Consider the following 18,839-nt stretch of genomic DNA (forward strand, 5'->3'; position numbering starts at 1 on the left):
TTACTTATAAACACAGTTAATGTTTATAGGAAACTCAAGCGGAGCAACAGCTCTTCTTAAACAATGGAAATTTTTACCTTGAAAAATATCCTTTTGTCATCCTTGTGAAAAGCAGCAGAACATATATATCTGTGAGACATGGCAGGTCTCTAAGCCAAATGAGGGCTGACAGAATTCTTGTTCTTATTCCTTTCTGGGGCTGCAAAAATTGGAGCAAAATATCCCCACAATTTATTGTTATGCTATCTTTATGTGGCAGCTTCTACACAGATTATGGAGATTTGATGTATGCCTAATGCAGTCTTTCTTTAATAAATAAAAGCAGGCTTTATAAAATACATAATTTATGCATATCTAGATGTACGATAAGATTTCAGTAAATATCCTTTCAAGAGAAACCATAAAGCATGCTACAAATACTATTTTTAAAACTCTATTGGAGATCTCTGCATTTGAGAGCAATGAGATTTGAATAGTTGGATTTGTGCCATCACTATCATTTATTTTAACATGTGGATGGAAATAGCCTGTGCAGGAAAATATTTCTAAGTGCATTTATTAAATCTTTTTAATAAATAACTTCAGGGCAGATTTTTCTTGGAGGTTAACAAGTAAATATTAATTAAAGGCAATTATATAACCTAAGATTCCAATGGATCCTTGCCAAATTCTCTCTCTTTCAAAATCAAATGAAGCCTTTCTGAGTTTGTTCAAGGTCTGTTTTAGCCATACAGAGCCAATGTAATTTAAAACAAAACAAAACAAAACAGTGATAGATCAGGATTATTTTATCTAAATTGCCACACAGTTTTGAAATTCATGGTATGGTATTAATAGAACATTATTGCTGAGCTTAGCCTTTGTCATGGAATGACAGGAGGATACAGTTTATAGTAGATAATGGAGACCATGATTGTTCTCTTATGTTTCTTGGAGGAAACATAAGTTGAGTTGAGTTACCCAAAGAATAGAGGTCATTAGCAGATATCTTTATTAGAAAATCATGGTCTTAAACATGAATTCCGAATCTTGATTGGAATCTTCATAAAATGGCCGCTGAGAGATTCACTTATTCACAAGATGCCTGTCGCAGTGACATAACCATATACTGATTTGCTGGCAACTCCTTAGACCAGAATATTTTGTACTCCTCTTGGTCTTTTTTATTTTCTAAGATTTTTGAGGCTCAGTTAGATTTCTAGAAATAAAACTTAAGCTGTTTTTTTTTTTGCTTGCTTATCATTATTTTTAAATTTTTAAATCATAGATATATATTTGTAATGTCATGATTTGAGAACTACTTGATTGATATACTGCTAAATTATTTTCTTCAAAGACATTGAGGGTGTCCTAGTTGTAGCATAGTGTTAAGTAATAATTTGCATTGAGAGGCAAATTTACAAATTTGTTTGCATCTCTTGCTCTCTCTCAATATATGCATAAATATAGTTGGTTCATTGGAATACGTTAGATGCTGAAAACTGTATGTTGTCAGTTTAGCATTCCATAAGTCATATACAATTACCTGGATTGTTATATCTCTTTGTGTTGTAGAAGAACAGCACCAAAGAGTGTTTCCTTCAGAAGACATTACAGAGACTTGAACGCTATTTCTTCTTGATCGCTTTCAATTATTACCTTCATGAACAGGTGAGTGTACTTCTATGAATCATTATCTTGCAGTGTGTACTTTCCAATCCCTGCTACAGACATATGACTCATAACAATCATGTTTGGCCATGTATTGTTTCAAAGGTCCATCTGTTCCTTCATGGTTTATCAGGGTATTGTTCATATATTCAGATATACCGTAACTCAATTCTATCTCCCATTAACTCAATACCCAGTAAAGCTAATAGTGAGGGAAATGCCATTTTGTTCTGACAAGAGTAGAGAATCACATCATGCCTACCCATGTTTCAGTTCATTATTCCATAGACTAGGCAGTACAATTGAAAAATCCATGTATCTCACTCATCAAGCTTCAGGTCCATCAACCAGTTACTGTAAATATGTGAGGAGGACCTTTAGAAGTTTGATATCAGATATCTGAGCTCTATCCTAAAGTATTTTACACAAATATTGTGATAAAAGCTGCAGGCTCTACCAATGAATTGATGTGAACATGGGACTCCTTGTCTTCTTTGATAGAGTGATGGTAAGACCTTTTCCATAATTACTTTTTGATGGCAATCATTTGGATCTTGATCTGTCAAATCAAATTATTGAAAAAGGTTGCCTTTTGTTGCTGGCATCATCACTCGAACAATATTCAGTTGTACTAAATTAAAATATACGTAATGTTAAATATTTGGAGGCCTAATAAAAGAAAATTTGAGAACCAGTGACATGACTGCACATACGTGTGGCAGTGTTGTCTGTGAAGACATACAAAGAATTTGGGTACCAACAATAAGTGGATAATACCCATTGTTTGTTCCCCTGTACATTAAAATTAGATGAGACAGTGAAGCTGTTGGACTCATGTCTGGATTCTTCAATGAACTGGATAAAGAAAAATAAGCTATGATTGAATCTTGATAAGATAGAGGTACTATGGATTGATTGCCTACAGCTCTAAGAATTTGGTAAAAATTTCCAATTCTAGATAGGATTGCACTCCACCAAGAGTAGACATGCAATGTTAGCATTCTTCTGGATCACCTAATGCTTGAGGTCCAAATGTTTTCATAACCATATGTGTGTTTGATCAGCTGTGAATGACTGTTTTAGATAGGATAGAGCAGGGGTGAAATCTAGCAGGTTCTGACAGGTTCTGGAGAACCGGTAATGGAAATTTTGAGCAGTTTGGAGAACCGGTAGTGGAAATTTTGAGTAGTTCAGAGAACTGGAAAATACCACTCTGGCTGGCCCCAGAGTGGGGAAGGAATGGGGATTTTGCAGTATCCTTCCCCTGGAGTGGGGTGGGAATGGAGGTTTTGCAGTATACTTCTCTTGCCACGCCCACCAAGCCACATCATGCCCACCAAGCCACGCCCACAGAACTGGTAGTAAAAAATTTTGGATTTCACCACTGGAATAGAGGAATACTCGCCATAGTAGGACGTGTTCTTATACTCACATAATTAAACTATTGCAAAGCATTTTACATGATCTACTCATAAAGTTGACCCAGAAACTGGAGGTGATGTAGTTTTTTAAGGGACTGCGTGTATGTGTCACACCAGGTTTAAAGGAACTGCAGTGGCTACCTATACATTGCCTGTCAGACAAGTTTTTAATAATAACATTTAAGATCCTAAATGATTATGTATATACATGAACGTTAAGGTCAGCATGGCTTCTTGATGGAAGTATCTCAAAGTGCCTTTTCTGCTAAGGTGGTCAGCCAGAGAGATGTCAACATTTTTTTTCTTTCTGGAGCCAGTTGAAGATCTGGCTTTTTATTGTAGCGTTGGAACTTAATAGCTACTGCCTGTCTATGTTTAATTATTGTTCCTGAAAATCTGTGCCTCTCCACTATTAGAGGTTTAATTTAATGACTATTTAATGACTGTAAACACCCTGAGTTTCTTGAGTCATGTGGGTTCTAAATAACACCTTAGCTATCATCTCTAAGACCTGGATCAACTTCTGAATAGTTGAGTGGTTCCCTGCTGGGTGTGTTGAAAACTTCAGAGTGCCATCTTGTGGCCTCTGACATGTTGCCTTTTTTGTTTTGTTTTGTTGTTTTTTGCACTGGTGCTTGCACCATGGAATATCCTCTCTCCTGAAATTGGTCAGGCAGCTTCTGTCACATCTTCTAGATGCCCGTTAAATATTTCTCTTCAGCCAGGGTTTCCTGGAGTTAGATGAATTCCATTGAGGACCTGTATACTGCACAAGTCAAAAAGAGGGCTGTGAAAATATTTAGAGACCCCTCGCATCCTGGACATAAACTGTTTCAACTCCTACCCTCAAAACGACGCTATGGAGCCCTGCACACCAGAACAACTAGACACAAGAACAGTTTTTTCCCGAACGCCATCACTCTGCTAAACAAATAATTCCCTCAACACTGTCAAACTATTCACTAAGTCTGCATTACTATTACTATTAATCTTCTCATCGTTCCGATCACCCATCTCCTCCCACTTATGTCTGCATGACTGTAACTTTGTTGCTTGTATCCTTATGATTTATATTGATATTGATTGCTTCCTAGTATGATTCGATTGCTTATTTGTACCCTATGACTATCATTAAGTGTTGTACCTCATGATTCTTGACAAGTGTGTCTTGTCTTTTTATGTACACTGAGAGCATATGAACCAAAGACAAATTCCTTGTGTCCAATCACACACAAAGAATTCTATCTATCTATTTATCTATGAATGGACACGGAAAGCAATATGCTACTGGTATGTTTCCAGGTGCCATTCAAGATGCTGGTTTTCACCTTTAAAGCCCTACATGGCTTGGGGCCGGATTACCTGAGAGATCACCTTTTTCCAAGAGTCTCTAACCCATCCAATTAGATCTAACAGAATGGACTGCTACAGATTTGTCAACCATAGTATATCAGGTGGCAGGGATAGAAGATGAGCTTTTTCCACAGTGACCCCTGCGGAATGGCCCCAACCCTGTTAGCTTTTTATAAGACCCTAAATAACTGGCTAGGTTCACAGCCTGAGGTGCTGAATGTATCAAGGGTCTGCTTCCTGGCTGTACTGCTAACTGGCCAAGTATCTCAGTTGCTTGGTATATTTGTTTTGGCTGTCTTTATTGTTTTAATAAAGACAGCCAAAACAAACAATAAATGTCTTTATTGTTTTGAAGGGACACGGTGCTCAGTGGCTTAAGATGTTGAGCTTGTCGATCGAAAGGTTGGCAGTTCAGCGGTTCGAATCCCTACTGCCTCGTAACGGAGTGAGCTCCCGTTACTTGTCCCAGCTTCTGCCAACCTAGCAGTTCGAAAGCACGTAAAAAATGCAAGTAGAAAAATAGGGACCACCTTTGGTGGGAAGGTAACAGCGTTTTGTGCGCCTTTGGTGTTTAGTCATGCTGGACACATGACCATGGAGACGTCTTCGGACAGTGCTGGCTCTTCGGCTTTGAAACGGATGTGAGCACCGCCCCCTAGAGTCGGGAACGACTAGCACATATGTGCAAGGGGAACCTTTACCTTTACCTTATTGTTTTCTGTTGTTTTAACTATATTATTTGAATTGCAATCAGAGTCAGTGACTGAAATGGGCAGTTATAGAAACCAAATGAAGGAATAAATAAATAAATAGATGCACCTCAGTGGCCTGAAAACCAGATCTTTTGATGAGTCGAAGTGATGACAAGTACAATTGCTGGAATCCAATTTCCTGTTCCTGAAATTGTCCTTTTCTTTTTTCTTCTGGGCTGGCAGTATCCGTTGGCTTTTGCTCTCAATTTCAGTAGATGGATCTGCAGGCACCCTGAGCTGTATAGACTTCAAGCCAACATGAATCTGTCAGAACTTACAATCACAGCAGAACACATAACTAAGGGAGTACGCGTCCTGGTGAGTGCCCTGTGTTGTATCTTCTTAATCTTTTGGATTTCTTTCTTATTGTTCCTTTCACAGTGTGAGTGTCATTGTGCTAAATAGTTCAGTTAATAGACTATTATAGCAATATTCTTGTTGCTGAGGTTGAGCTTAGTTCAGAACTAGGACTGTGTTCGTCTCAGTTGCCTTGAAATTAATTTGTAATCTTCTCTAAAGTCAAGTTCTTAAGATTCTCCCTGCATTTACCATATTTTTCAGAGTATAAGATGCTCCTGACTATAAGACACATCTATCTTTTTTGCGGAGGAAAACAAGAAAAAAAAATCTGCCTCTTGCCTCCCTGCAATTTTTCTCCTTGCAGCAAACAGCAAACCACCTGTTTCAGTTTCATTTTCAGCACAGCCTGATTAGCAGAAGAAAAAAAAAATCTGCCTCTGCCTCCCAGCAATTTACCTCCTTGCAGCAAACAGCATACAGCCTATTTCAGCTTCAACACAACCTAATTAGCACAAGCAGCTGATTGTCATTTGGATCAGCCTCCCGAAGATCAGCTGTTTCAGGCTGCAGGGATTGCCATAGTTTATTGCTGCCTCCACACGCCCCGTTTTTGGCCTCCATGTGCCTCATTTTCCGCCTGTTCCGGGCAGCGGGGATTGGAATGAGCAGAAAATGGGGTGCGCGGAGGCCAAAAATGGTGTGTGCGGAGGTGGCAATAGGCAATGGCAATCCCTGCAGCCTGAAACAGCTGATCTTCGAGAGGCCAATCCAACAGACAATCAGCTGCTTGTGCTAATCAGGCTGTGCTAAAACTGAAACAGGCTGTTTGCTGTTTGCTGCAAAGAGGCAAATTGCTGGGAGGCAGAGGCCAAAGGGTGGGGGTGGGTGGGGCTACATTCGGTGTATAAGACACACCCAAATATTCACCCTCTTTTAAGGGTGAAAAAAGTGCGTCTTATACTCCAAAAAATACGGTATAAGGAAATCAGTTTTTTAAAAAAAAAATAGTAAGTGTTCAGCAAACTTTGCATACATAGCTTATCTCTTCCATGATTGTTTGCGGAGAACACAATAATCTTGTATATCTCAAAACAACAGGGTTCTTTTTTTCCTTTCATGTAACCATAGCTATTACTATCCTTCCTTTGGAATTTGCATTGGATGAAAGAAAACTTTTCCATAATAGAAATAATAGATATTCAGTTTATATGTAAAATGAACAAAGGCTTCATAAATTTGTCACTGCTGTAGGTTGTGGATGAACGGTTTTCTCCAGATGTTCTTAGTACCATCAAAGACATGAATGTGGCCAACTTCCGAAGGGTTCCTAAAATGCCTGTATATGGAATGGCTCAGCCCAACTCCAAGGTAAATGTGGTTTCCATAAAGAGATTTTGTTGGGACCAGGTCAATCCAAACCTGATTCCCAAACTGGAAGCTATACTAATGCTTCTAGATTTTCCTATTTGGTACTTAATTGCAAGCAGCCTACCTTCTACTTAGGACCTGTATACTGCATGAGCCAGAAAGTGGGCTGAGAAAGTACATCCTGGATAAAAATGGTTTTAAGTCCTTCTCTCAGGACACTGCTGTGGGACATTGCAAAGCAAAACAACCGGACACAAAGAGACACAAAGTTTTTCACACATGCCATCATTCTTCTAAACACCTAATTCCTACACTGAGAACTTATGTATGAACGCTGAAAGCTTATGCACCAGAGTCAAATTCCTTGTGTGTCCAATCACGCTTGGCCAATAAAGAATTCTCTTCTCTTCTCTTCTCTTCTCTTCTCTTCTCTTCTCTTCTCTTCTCTTCTCTTCTCTTCAGTTCTCTTCTCTTCTCTTCTCTTCTCTTCTCCTCTCTTCTCCTCTCTTCTCCTCTCTTCTCCTCTCCTCTCCTCTCCTCTCCCCTCCCCTCCCCTCCCCTCCCCTCCCCTCCCCTCCCCTCCCCTCCCCTCCCCTCCCCCCTCCCCTCCCCTCCTCTCCTCTCCTCTCCTCTCCTCTCTTTTTCTCTCCTCTCCTCTCCTCATGGAATCTAGCAGAATCAATAAAATAGAAGTTTTTTCATTAAAATACTTCTCTGTGATACTCCTTGAAAAGAATTGTGGAATTTTTTGAAAGTCATAATCCCCCCCCACCCGACTTGGCCATTATCAGAATTCTCAGTCCCAAAGGTATGATAAAGAGAACCTTAATACTACATGTCTTGAGGGCAGCAAGAATTATATTTGCACAGTATTGGAAAAATGAGGAAACATCTACAGAGGATGATATAATTAATTTTTTTTTAGATTGTATGGAAATTGATAGACTGACACTAAAAATAAAAGAAGAAGATGCAGAATACTTTTGAACATGGAATTTGTTTTATAAATGGTTGGATAGCAGAGGTAGAAATTAGGAGCGGGAAAAGTATTGTTGTACAAAAATAAATTGATCCAGACATTATGCTGTTCACTAAGCACTTATATATGTAACCTGAAAATATATAAATAAACTCTTAAAAAAAAGAATTCTCAGTCCCGTTGCCTGTCACCGCTTTGCCTCATAATGTCAAGGTCAAAGATAAGTTTTCAACGCCTGCCTGCTCATTTTTCTCCTCAGAGATTCCTGTTCCACTAAGTTCACTTCAGAAGGCCTCTTTTCAAAGTTGATCTGAAAGAAACAACCGCAGCTGAAGGGAATCTCTATAGTTCTTTGATTTATTCATTTGATTTATTTGCAATAGCCTAAGGGATAGGAACACAAGGCTTATCATCTGTAGATCTTGGTAGATAATTTCTCTGGTTTTCCTTTTTTAAGACATTGTGAATGTTCTTCTGTTTAGGCAATTGGGAATGTCTTGAACTACCTGACGGATGCAAAGAGGAAGCATTCTCACATTTTATGGATTAATCTCCGTGACGACATAATTCTAGAAGAGAATGAACAAACATATACCCTACGGGAAACTAGCAATCTGGAACAGCAGATAACGGTACCTGTAGCATCGTCAGAACAACTAGAGGTGAGACCTTGGATACTTGAACTTTCTGTTGATTCCTCCACCTACTTGTGCTACTAGCAAATCTCTTACTATCCACAGAGGTCTTGATAGCATATCCAGTAAGAATGAATTCAGTGATGTGCCCTGGAGATGGTGTAGTGATGGAGAATGAGCTTTAGTAGATAGGAGTTAGTCGTGCTTTGTTTGTGTTCTTCTCCTGAGTAATTTCCCAGTTGAAAAAAAGCATTTCCTTGCACTTACTCTCCTGCAAGTAAAAGGCGGAAGAGAAAAATCCAAAATTACTGATTTTTTTCTCTTCCACATTGTATAGTCTTAATATATCAATTGGATGAGTTCCATATTTAAAGAAGATAAATAAAGCAGCTTGTGATATTTATTTCTTGACATAACCGTTTTTCTCATGTCCATATGGGTGTATCTGTCACCATCAACAATGTTTTAAACCTAAAATGAAGTGGAAGATGTTTTTCTATTTTTAGAATGGGTACAGGATACGTTCTTCCTGTAGAATTTACTTATTTTTGGCTAGTTCTCAACTTACAGCCACAATAGGGAAAAGAACTTCCATTGCTGAGCAAGGTTGCTGTTACATGAGTTGTGCCTGATTTTACAACCTTTATGCCATGGTTGCTAAGTGAATCACTGCAATTATTAAATGAATCAGGTGTTTGTTGGTCAAATCTGGCTTTCCTCATTGACTTTGCATCTCAGAAGTCAGCTGGGAAAGTGACAGATAGGGATCACATGACCCAGGCATGCTGATATCAGTACATGCCGGTTGCCAAGCGCACCAATTTTGATCACACTTGTGGGGATGCTGCAATGTCTGTAAGTGCGAGGACCAGTTGTAAGTCACTTTTGCGGCCCATTCTAATTTCAGATGGTTGCTAAATGAATGATTGTAAGTTGAGAATTACCTGTATTCAGTTTGCACCTGCTGCAGTCCATTAGACTCTTGTCGATTCACGGCATAAAGTAATAATAACACATTCATAGTAAAAGAAATTAAATACATCACTCAGTAGATGATTGGTATAATTTCGATCACAGCATGGCCTCTGAAGCAATATGATCTTCGACAATCTGATCCTGAATTGTGTGTCTGTTCTATAGCATAGATCAGTGATGGTGAACCATCACGCGGAAACATCGCGCACATGCTTGTCAGGGCCGTGCTCCGGAAAAGCTGAATTTCTACGTTCTAGTGCGCATGCACGCCCAACTATCAGCTGGCCAGCCCACATGCACACACTGGTTTTGGGCATGCTGCGTGCACGAAGGACAGCTGATCGTCTCGCACGCATGCGCACCAGAAACCCAGAAGACAAACAGGCAAGGCCGCTCTTGCCAGGCGACATGGCTTCGTGTGCCACTTTGGGCTCGCATGCCACAGGTTCACCCTCACGGGCATAGATGAGGCCCCTTTCATATCATGAAAGATTCCTAACAGAATCATCTGGGATTTGATATTCAAGAGTAATTCACTATTGACATTATGACGTTATGTCTACATTACTGTTGAAGTGTTAAGCCAGGATTTTGTAACCTCGAACTGTTGAATAAACTTTGGTGGCCCAGTTGGCACATAACATTATGTTTTTTTAAAAAAAATGAGTTGATACATCATGCTAATCCAGAGGTGGGGAACTGGGATCCCTTTATGATTTGTGGACTTCAACTCCCAGAATTCCAGCATGGAAGTCCACAAATCATAAAAGGGCCTTAACTTAATGGATTAGTTTGTGCTAATCAATAACAAGGCAACATTCTGACTTTGTGATGGACAGTTCTGGAAAAGAGAAACTATCTTTTCACTAACCAAACATAATCATATGGGATGGATGTTTAAAGGCTCTTTTATATAATGCAGGAAAATCAGGATTAGTCAAACATTCCTTGACATGGGAGCCAAAGAAGATAATTTTCTATTCTCCAAGTGTACTTTGGGGGAAAAAAAAGTCTTGTGAAATACAATGTTTTTGGCAATAAGTGATTAAAGACAGGCATTGATTACTGTAGAAATAATAGGCAAAGTAATTTCCTCATGCCATGTCGTTCTTCTTGAAAATAGCTGGGTGCATGCCCTTTTGTGCATTTATAAATGACGACAACAGCAAATTTAATTATATTCTCAAGGACCTTGACATAAAATATTTTTCCAAATTCTATAAATGCTTGTAAAAGTGTGCAAGGTGTGTAGCATCACACATTCAGGGAAAGAAAAGACAAAAATACCGTATTTTTTGGAGTATAAGACGCACATTTTTCCCCCCTAAAAGGGGGTGAAAATTTGGGTGCATCTTATACACCAAATGTAGTCCTGTCCATCCACTGACCCCCACCCTATGGCCTCTGCCTCCCAGCAATTTACCTCCTTGCAGCAAGAAGAAACAGCCCATTTCAGCTTCAGCACAGCCTAATTAGCACAAGTTGATTGATGGTTGGATCGGCCTCCCAACTCTCAGCTGTTTCAGGCTACAGGGATTGCCATTGCCTATGGCTGCGTGGGCCTCTGCTGCTTGCTGCAAGGAGATAAATTGCTGGGAGCATTTTTTTTTTCTTGTGCTAATCAAGCTATGCTGAAAACGAAAATGAAAGTAAAGCAAGCTATTTGCTGTTTGCTGCAACAAGGCAAAATTGCTGGGAGGTAGAGGCAGATTTCTTTTTCTTGTTTTCCTCACCACAAAAGGTAGGTGCGTCTTATAGTCCGGAGCGTCTTATACTCCGAAAAATACGGTAGGTATTGTTAATACTTTTCTTCTTTCTACTAAAGAAACTTCAAGATGCTACATCACAGACCTTGTTCATAGTATTTGTGCTGCTTAGTTGCAAGGCCTAGTTGTTTTGTAGTCATTGCTCATTGCAGTTTGGATGTTGAAATGATCAATGCATTATGAGATGAGGGCTTTTGTTTTCAAGATATTTTTCTGTAGAGTCTGATGTTGGTTTGAGGCTTAGAAGAAGTGACTAAATCAGTGGTTCTCAACCTTTGATCCCCTTTAAATATCTTTTGTGTTCACAGATCATAGCCACAAACCCCCAAGAATTAATTCAAGATTTAAATCATAACATTTCTTCAAGCCTTCACGGGACCCCTTGTGATGACATTACGCCCCCGGTTGAGAACCACTGGACTAAAACACTCACTTAGCTGGCTTGTAAACCTTTGGCAGGACTTAGTCCAGCACCTTAACCATTACATCACACTAGCATAGCAGAGCGTGATAACAATAAAATAAAAAGATTTTGAATTATGTACAGCTGATGTATATTTATTTATTTATTTATTTATTAATGGAACTTGTATGCCGCCCTATCTCCAATGGACTCGGGGCGCCTCACAACAATTAAAACAAAGCAAACAAACCATTAAAACAAAAATCCAGGTTCAAATTGACAAAAATTCAATAAAACCCAGTTAAAATTCTATTAAAACCCCCATCAGTCCAGGGCGGCCAGGTAAAATAGCCACGTTTTCAGGCCACGGCGGAAAGAGCGAAGGTCGGGGGCCACCTGGAGCTTCAGAAGGAGTTGATTCCAAAGGGTGGGTATGCCCACAGAGAAAGCTTTCTCCCTGGGGGTAGACAGCCGACACTGTCTAGCCGACGGCACCCTGAGTAGGCCCTCCCTGTGGGAACGCACAGGGCGATGGGAAGCTGTTGCTGGCTGCAGATGGTCCTCCAAATATCCCGGGCCTAAGCCATGGGATATTTGGAGCCGTATATATGAGCTTTTGTTAGAAACACTAATTTTGTAGATTTACAGAGATTCTATATGTTTCAGTCACCAATTGACTTCCTTGGACCTTACATCATACTTAAGTGATCAGTAGAGGGGGCGTGCATAAGTGCACTAATGTACCGATCTTCCCTGTCATTTTATTTTTATTCTTTTATTCTTGTTCTCATTTTTGTTTGACAAATTCAAACAAACAAACAAATAAATAAATAGGGCAGGAATGAGGCTTTTTGCCTTGTAAAATTATGCAGCATTTTTTTCTCCAATGAATTGTTTTGCCTTAGTTTACGCATTGTAAGAATGTCTAGTATGCATAACAGAGAAATACCCAACCTGCTAGTTGCTTGTGTGAATAGTTGGTTTTCTGTTCCTGTGTATCAGGGTACTCTCCGACTTGGTTCCCTCCAGATGTGTTTCTATAATTCCTTTCTTGATGGAAAGATGGGCATTGTATTGTAACCTACCTGGGGGGCATCGGGTGAGAATAGAATAGAATAGAATAGAATAGAATAGAATAGAATAGAATAGAATAGAATAGAAGAATTGAATTGAATTGAATTGAATTGAATTTTTTATTGGCCAAGTGTGATTGGACACCCAAGGAATTTGCCTTGGTGCAGGGGTGAAATGCTCCACCCCGAGCTCCGGCTCGGGCAAGTAGGTAGCGATGGCGGCGGGCAGTTCAGAGAACCGGTAGCAAAAATCCCTGCCCCCGCCCCCCATGCCCAGCTGAGCCACGCAATCATCAGAGCCTTTTTTTTCTTTTAAATGGCTCTGACGAGCCAAGCTCTGACGATCCCAGCTAAGTTGCCTGCTAATCAGGCAACTCAGCTTGGATTGTCAGACCCATTTAAAAGAAAAAAAGTTTCTTTTTTCTCCCCCTCCTCCCCCCCCCAGCCTCCAGCTTGCTTACCTTAACTGCTGGTTGCAACGCCTGCAATCCATTGCATCAGCAAGCAACTGAATCTCCCTGCCTGCAATCAAGCTCATCAGTGAGCAGCTCTATCTACAACTTTAAGACTTGTGGACTTCAACTCCCAGCAAAGCTGGCTGAGGAATTCTGGGAGTTGAAGTCCACAAGTCTTAAAGTTGCCAAGGTTGGAGACCCCTGTTCTATTGGGTAAGTTTTTTTCTCCTTTGGGAGCTTTTAAAAAAAACGTTAATTGGGTTTTTTTTAGTTGTTCTTTTTTTAGACCTACCCATTTAAAGTTTAGAAAGTTTTAAATTTAGCTGCTTTTATATAAAAATAAATTAAAATAATATTTGTGCAGCTTTCTGAGATTTAGTGTGTTTCTGTAGTGTTTCACTCTAACTAACAAACACACAAAATCTCACAAAGCTGTATGTGGAATTTTGTGTGTGTAAAGTTTGAAAGTTGTTTTTTGGGCTTTTTGTGGCTGTGTGAGGTTCCTGCTTGTTGCAGGGGCCATTTTGGGTCTAGCACAGCTGCTTTTACATTGTGGGTGAGCCAGTTGTGTTGTGTTGTGTTTTGTAGGTTAAAAAAGAGCAAAGAAGTGACATTGACTTGGCCACGCCCACCCAGTCACTTTACCACCAAGCCCTGCCCACTAATTAAGCCACGCCCACAGAACCGGTAGCAAAAAAAAATTTAGATTTCATCCCTGTCTTGGTGCATATGCTTTCAGGGTACATAAAAGAAAAGATAAGTTCATCAAGAATCATAAGGTACAACACTTAATGATAGTCATAGGGAAACAGTCAATATAAATCTTAAGGATACCAGCAACAAGGTTACAGTCATACAGTCATAAGTGGGAGGAGATGGGTGATAGGAACGATGAGAAGATTAATAGTAATAGTAATGCAGACTTAGTGAATAGTTTGGCAGTGTTGAGGGAATTATTTGTTTAGCAGAGTGATGGCGCTCGGGGAAAAACTGTTCTTGTATCTAGTTGTTCTGGTGTGCAGGGCTCTATAGCGTCATTTTGAGGATATGAGTTGAAACAGTTTATGAAGATTAAACTTCTTGAAAATAGAACTGAAAGAGGTGAATGACTCCCTTGTTTCTTGGACACTGCTTCAGAAACTGGAATCTGTCTTGAAGAACGATCTGTTGAAATCCCAGAAACGGATTGAGGTTTATTTGGAACAAGAGAAGCAGATGAAAGTGTTGAAATCATGCTTAACCATGCAGGAGATATTTAACCAGCACAAAAGCAATTGCCAAGGACTGGCCTACAAACGGATCCCAGTTCCAGATTTCTGTGGCCTGAAGGAGAAGGTAAGCAAGCACCTTAGAAGTGTCACTTCTGCTCAGTGGTGGGATTCAAATAATTTAACAACCGGTTCGCCCAGGGTCAGGTTGGCTGTCGTGGAAGGCGTGGCCCACCCCCGTCCTCCAGCTCCGCTGCACATGTGAGATGAGCCTCCCACGATGACCAACCTGATCCTCGATGAACCAGTTGTTAAATTACACCCACCCAGCTATCAAAGCGGATCCTGGGCGCTGCGCTGCAATGGAAAAATGGGAAATGGAACGGCCGGCACGAGAGGAGGAGGAGGAGCAGGGAGAAGAAAGAGGGAAAGTGGCCTTCTGCCTTCCTTACACTGGCCGCTCCGTTTCCCATTTTCCACTTTGATAGGGGGGAGGTAATTTAACAATCGGTTCGCCCAAACCGGTGTGAACCAGCTAAATACCACCACTGCTTCTTCTGCTGGGGGTAGGTGAAAAGCTGCATTTGGCAAGTTTCCCATTCTATATTTTAGCCTTTCTTGACATTGTTTGGGTGTATCTGTGCGTGAGTGAAAAATGAAAGACAAGGTTAGGCATAAATACTATATAAATAGAATCAATTATGACTAATGCTGCTAGTAGTATAAGCACGTTGCAGTCTGTTGTTACTTAGTGCCTCAGAAGAAAGATAGGTCCTGTGTGTTTTATCTGAATATTGCTAGTGTGTCCATTTTTATTTAACACTTGGGTACATTTATCTCACTTCAGCAACTTCAGATCCAAATTTTGATTCTGACACTTCAGCTGATGCAGTTTCATGTTTAAGTAATGCATCTTCATAAACATAAATAGGTAGGAAGTTTTAAGAAAGTGGCCTAATTTGAAGGAAATTGAATGCCCTGCAATTCAATAATCAATAGTCAGAGAAGCTTAATATATGTACAATCTATCATTTGTTATAATTATCATTAATTGTCAATTATCTCATTGACAATTGAGATAATTTTTTGTCCTATAAAAATAAATTGAAGGAGCTGCTTTGACATGATTAACAAATGATTGTTAATTGAAATTATATATCCACCAATTTCTGTGTGATCTTATTATACACACAGATACTAATGATAATATTTTAGAATAGGAAATATTATTTGAAATATAATATGAAATATTATAGTATATAGTATTATATACATACATACATACATACATACATACATACATACCATGTTTCCCCGATAATACGACCTACTCAGAAAGTAAGTCCTAGCTTGCTTTTTACATGTGAGCCCAATATAAACCCTAATTATGACTCTGCCAGGGGTGGGTTCTACTTACCTTTACTACCAGTTTACAGTGGGGCCACGCACACACGTGCTCTTCTGCACAAGCACAGAAGCATTTTGATGACATCGGGGTCAGTGGGCGGAGCCTCCCGCCAGTTTTACTACCGGTTCTGTAGAACCGGTGCGAACCGGGGGCAACCCACCACTGGACTCCTCCCACTCCAGGGTACACTTAAGCTAGGGTGGGGATGGGGCGTGGTGGAGCTCCCCTACTATTTACCTTTGGATAATTGCAGCTAGGCCTCGTACACCTCAGCCCATTTCTTCTGCAGCCAGCAAGACTTTCCTAAAGGCCTTTGCAGCCAATAACAGAGATATTTCAGAATAAAAACAGACCCAAGAAGGACAGATTATTATATTTCTTTGTAATTGGGAACTATGCACATCATTTATACCTCAGGTCGATTTTTAAAGAACATGTACAATCAATAAATAATTACGGTTAGTCCTCAATTTATCACCATTACTAAGACCAGAAAGAATTGGTCACAAGTCATTATAGCCACAAGTCAAACATCCATATGACCAGATGTAATTTTCTAACTTTTTCCCCCCACTGTCATGAAGTGAAACTATTCATTTGAATGAGCCTTTTTTGTAGGGAAACTGGTAAAAAAACAGCAAACTCTTCTCAACTTTTGGAGGATCCATTTAAGTGGTTTGGAAGTTAAAATTTGTTATTTTTGTCATCTGAAAAAAAAGAGAGAAATTTTCTCACGACATCTTTGGTTTGTGTCCTTAGGACTTTGATCAGATGCTGGAAGCCATGAAGGGCGCGCTGGCTGAAGACTCCCACACAGCCTTTGTGTTCAACTGTCACAGTGGCAGAGGGCGAACTACAACTGCCATGGTTATTGCTGTCCTCATCCTTTGGCATTTCAATGTATGTGCTGCTTTGGAGAGGCATGGGCTGAACAGTCTAGAGCAGGGGTGTCATTCATTGGACTTCATTGAGGGCCGCATCAGGGTTGTTTTTGACCTCAGGGGGCCGAGTGGACGTGGCCAGGGTGGGCGTGGCCAGCTCAATGTCACTCGTGTTGGGGATGCCTGTGGTGGCCCGAGCACTCTGCCAGTAAAAACTGAGCTCGGGAGGGCCGCGTGTGGCCCTCCTGAGCTCCATTTTCATTGTCAGAGGCACCATGGAGGCACCGTCATTGTTTCCAGGGTGGCCCCGCGAGCCAGATCTAAGCACCTCGCGGGCTGCATCCGGCCCACAGGCCTTGAATTTGCCACCCTTGGTCTAGAGTTATGTAGAAAGTGGGACCTCGAATTTGAAATGAAATCCTACTGCAAAGGATATCAGATCCCACATTATTTCTAAGCTGGGTCAGGGGTTTTAATCTTTCACTCTACTTGTAGTATGACATTAATTTGTCCAGATGTTGGCAGTCTTTGTGATCCCCCTCTGAGGAGCTATGTAGGAAGAGCTTCCTAATCTTTCCAAATTCGTATTTGTCTCTTCATCATCCATTTAAAAAAGCTTTTCATGTTTGCAACACAAGACAGATCTTCAAAAGAGACCTTATCTTAGTTCTGATTATATTGCTCCATGTTGAAATATGATCGCTTCCTTTTCTGGTTGAATTTTATTTTTTTTTAAAACAGGAGAATTATTTTTTAAAAAAGCAATGTGGATATGCGTGCTCATGTTTAATTGTTGTTTTGGACCACGATTTTAATATAAATATTCCAAGCTGGGCTAAATCAAGGCAGGGTTGTCCAGACATTTCCCAGGAAATTGAGTTCTGTGAAAACATCCAGGGTGTCTTCAGTGAGAAATGAAAGAATAACAGAGGTCCCTAGAAAATAGCTCACTCAGCTCTGGCCAGAAGACAACTTGAGCTGTTTTATTTTCAGAACAAATGCTTGCTTATTGTAGGATAAAAGCATTTTTTCTATTATCATGTCAATTCTATCCTTAAAAACGTCAGAGTCAAGCTGAAGGCCATTTTTTTTTATTATGGCATAGCTAGGAGGAAGAGTTGGAATTTGGTCAACCTTGTCTTGTTGCTTCATCCTAACTTGGCAAACTGTGGCTAATTTGTTAACAGTCTGGCAGTAAGACGATTTTGATCCTTAGATTACCGTGTTTCCCCGAAAATAAGACATGTCCAGATAATAAGCCCAATCGGGCTGGAAAGGTAAGACGCTCATCCCACTTCTCACCCGCCCTATCTGCCACCCCCAAATTGCATCCCTAAAGTGGGCGGGTGGCTAAGCGAGGGGCAGGAGCCCTGTCATGCCCAGTGAGGGGAGGGAGAAGGGACGGCAAGGGGAACCACATCTCGCTCCACGCATCTCGCTTCTCCTTCGCCCCACCTGCCACCCCACTAGATAAAGAGACAGTGGGGAAGGGAAGAAGCTGTTCCCATTGGGGTGGGGTGGGATGTGTTGGGCTGCTCGGCTGGTGCGAAGAACAGGGAGGGGAGATGACGGCAGTAACAGGACATCCAGTCCCATGCTCACTGCTTCCTGCACCTCCAAAATAATAAGACCCCCCGATAATAAGGCTAAGCCCTTATTTTGGGGGGGGGAATCAAAAGAAAATACGACCCTGTCTTATTTTCGGGGAAACACGGTATAGGCCTGGTTTATTTGGAAGTTGGCTATATTTCTATACCGAATTATTCCCATTCTTTCTGCCATTTAGAAACTAAAACATCGCCAGTCCTTCAGTGCACAATAATGGTACTCTTTCAGCCATGCCATTATTCTAAAAGCTGTTATTGTCAACATCATATCCGAATGACAGGTGTCCTGAATGACAATGACCTTAATACACCAAAGCCATTATGATCAGGTTGGTGCAAAGAAAGAATTTGGATCTGTCCTAGAAGTAGACCAAAAAAAAGGGGCGAGAAGAAAGGACACCCTTGGCTGAAACTTGAAGGAGCATATTCTTCTCATGTTAGACTCAAACTTTCCTAGAAACTTTGCCATGTGCACTTAAGAAAAAAATCCAGAATCCTGTGTAGTGCTGTGGAGTTCCTTGGGAGAGAGGGGGATGTAAAATGTATATTTGTGCTTGGTTCTTGAGTCAGTCTTGACTCCTGATGATGGCTTAGACATGTCCCTA

At 40.5% G+C, this 18,839-nt stretch overlaps 1 protein-coding gene across 1 annotated transcript in view; it reads left to right on the top strand.

The window, feature by feature from the left end:
- Positions 1-18,839, top strand: part of PALD1 (phosphatase domain containing paladin 1) — a 128,676-nt gene that overhangs the window by 51,516 nt on the left and 58,321 nt on the right. Inside the window, exons 11-16 of the mRNA XM_070946305.1 lie at positions 1,555-1,650; positions 5,360-5,494; positions 6,728-6,844; positions 8,306-8,485; positions 14,268-14,465; positions 16,506-16,646. Coding sequence (XP_070802406.1) covers positions 1,555-1,650; positions 5,360-5,494; positions 6,728-6,844; positions 8,306-8,485; positions 14,268-14,465; positions 16,506-16,646 — 867 coding nt within the window. The remainder of the gene's footprint in view (positions 1-1,554; positions 1,651-5,359; positions 5,495-6,727; positions 6,845-8,305; positions 8,486-14,267; positions 14,466-16,505; positions 16,647-18,839) is intronic.

Source organism: Pituophis catenifer, unplaced genomic scaffold (assembly GCF_029215685.1).
Source record: "Pituophis catenifer annectens isolate HBS135680 unplaced genomic scaffold, rPitCat1.0.hap2 SCAF_6, whole genome shotgun sequence".
Classification (NCBI taxonomy): domain Eukaryota; kingdom Metazoa; phylum Chordata; class Lepidosauria; order Squamata; family Colubridae; genus Pituophis; species Pituophis catenifer.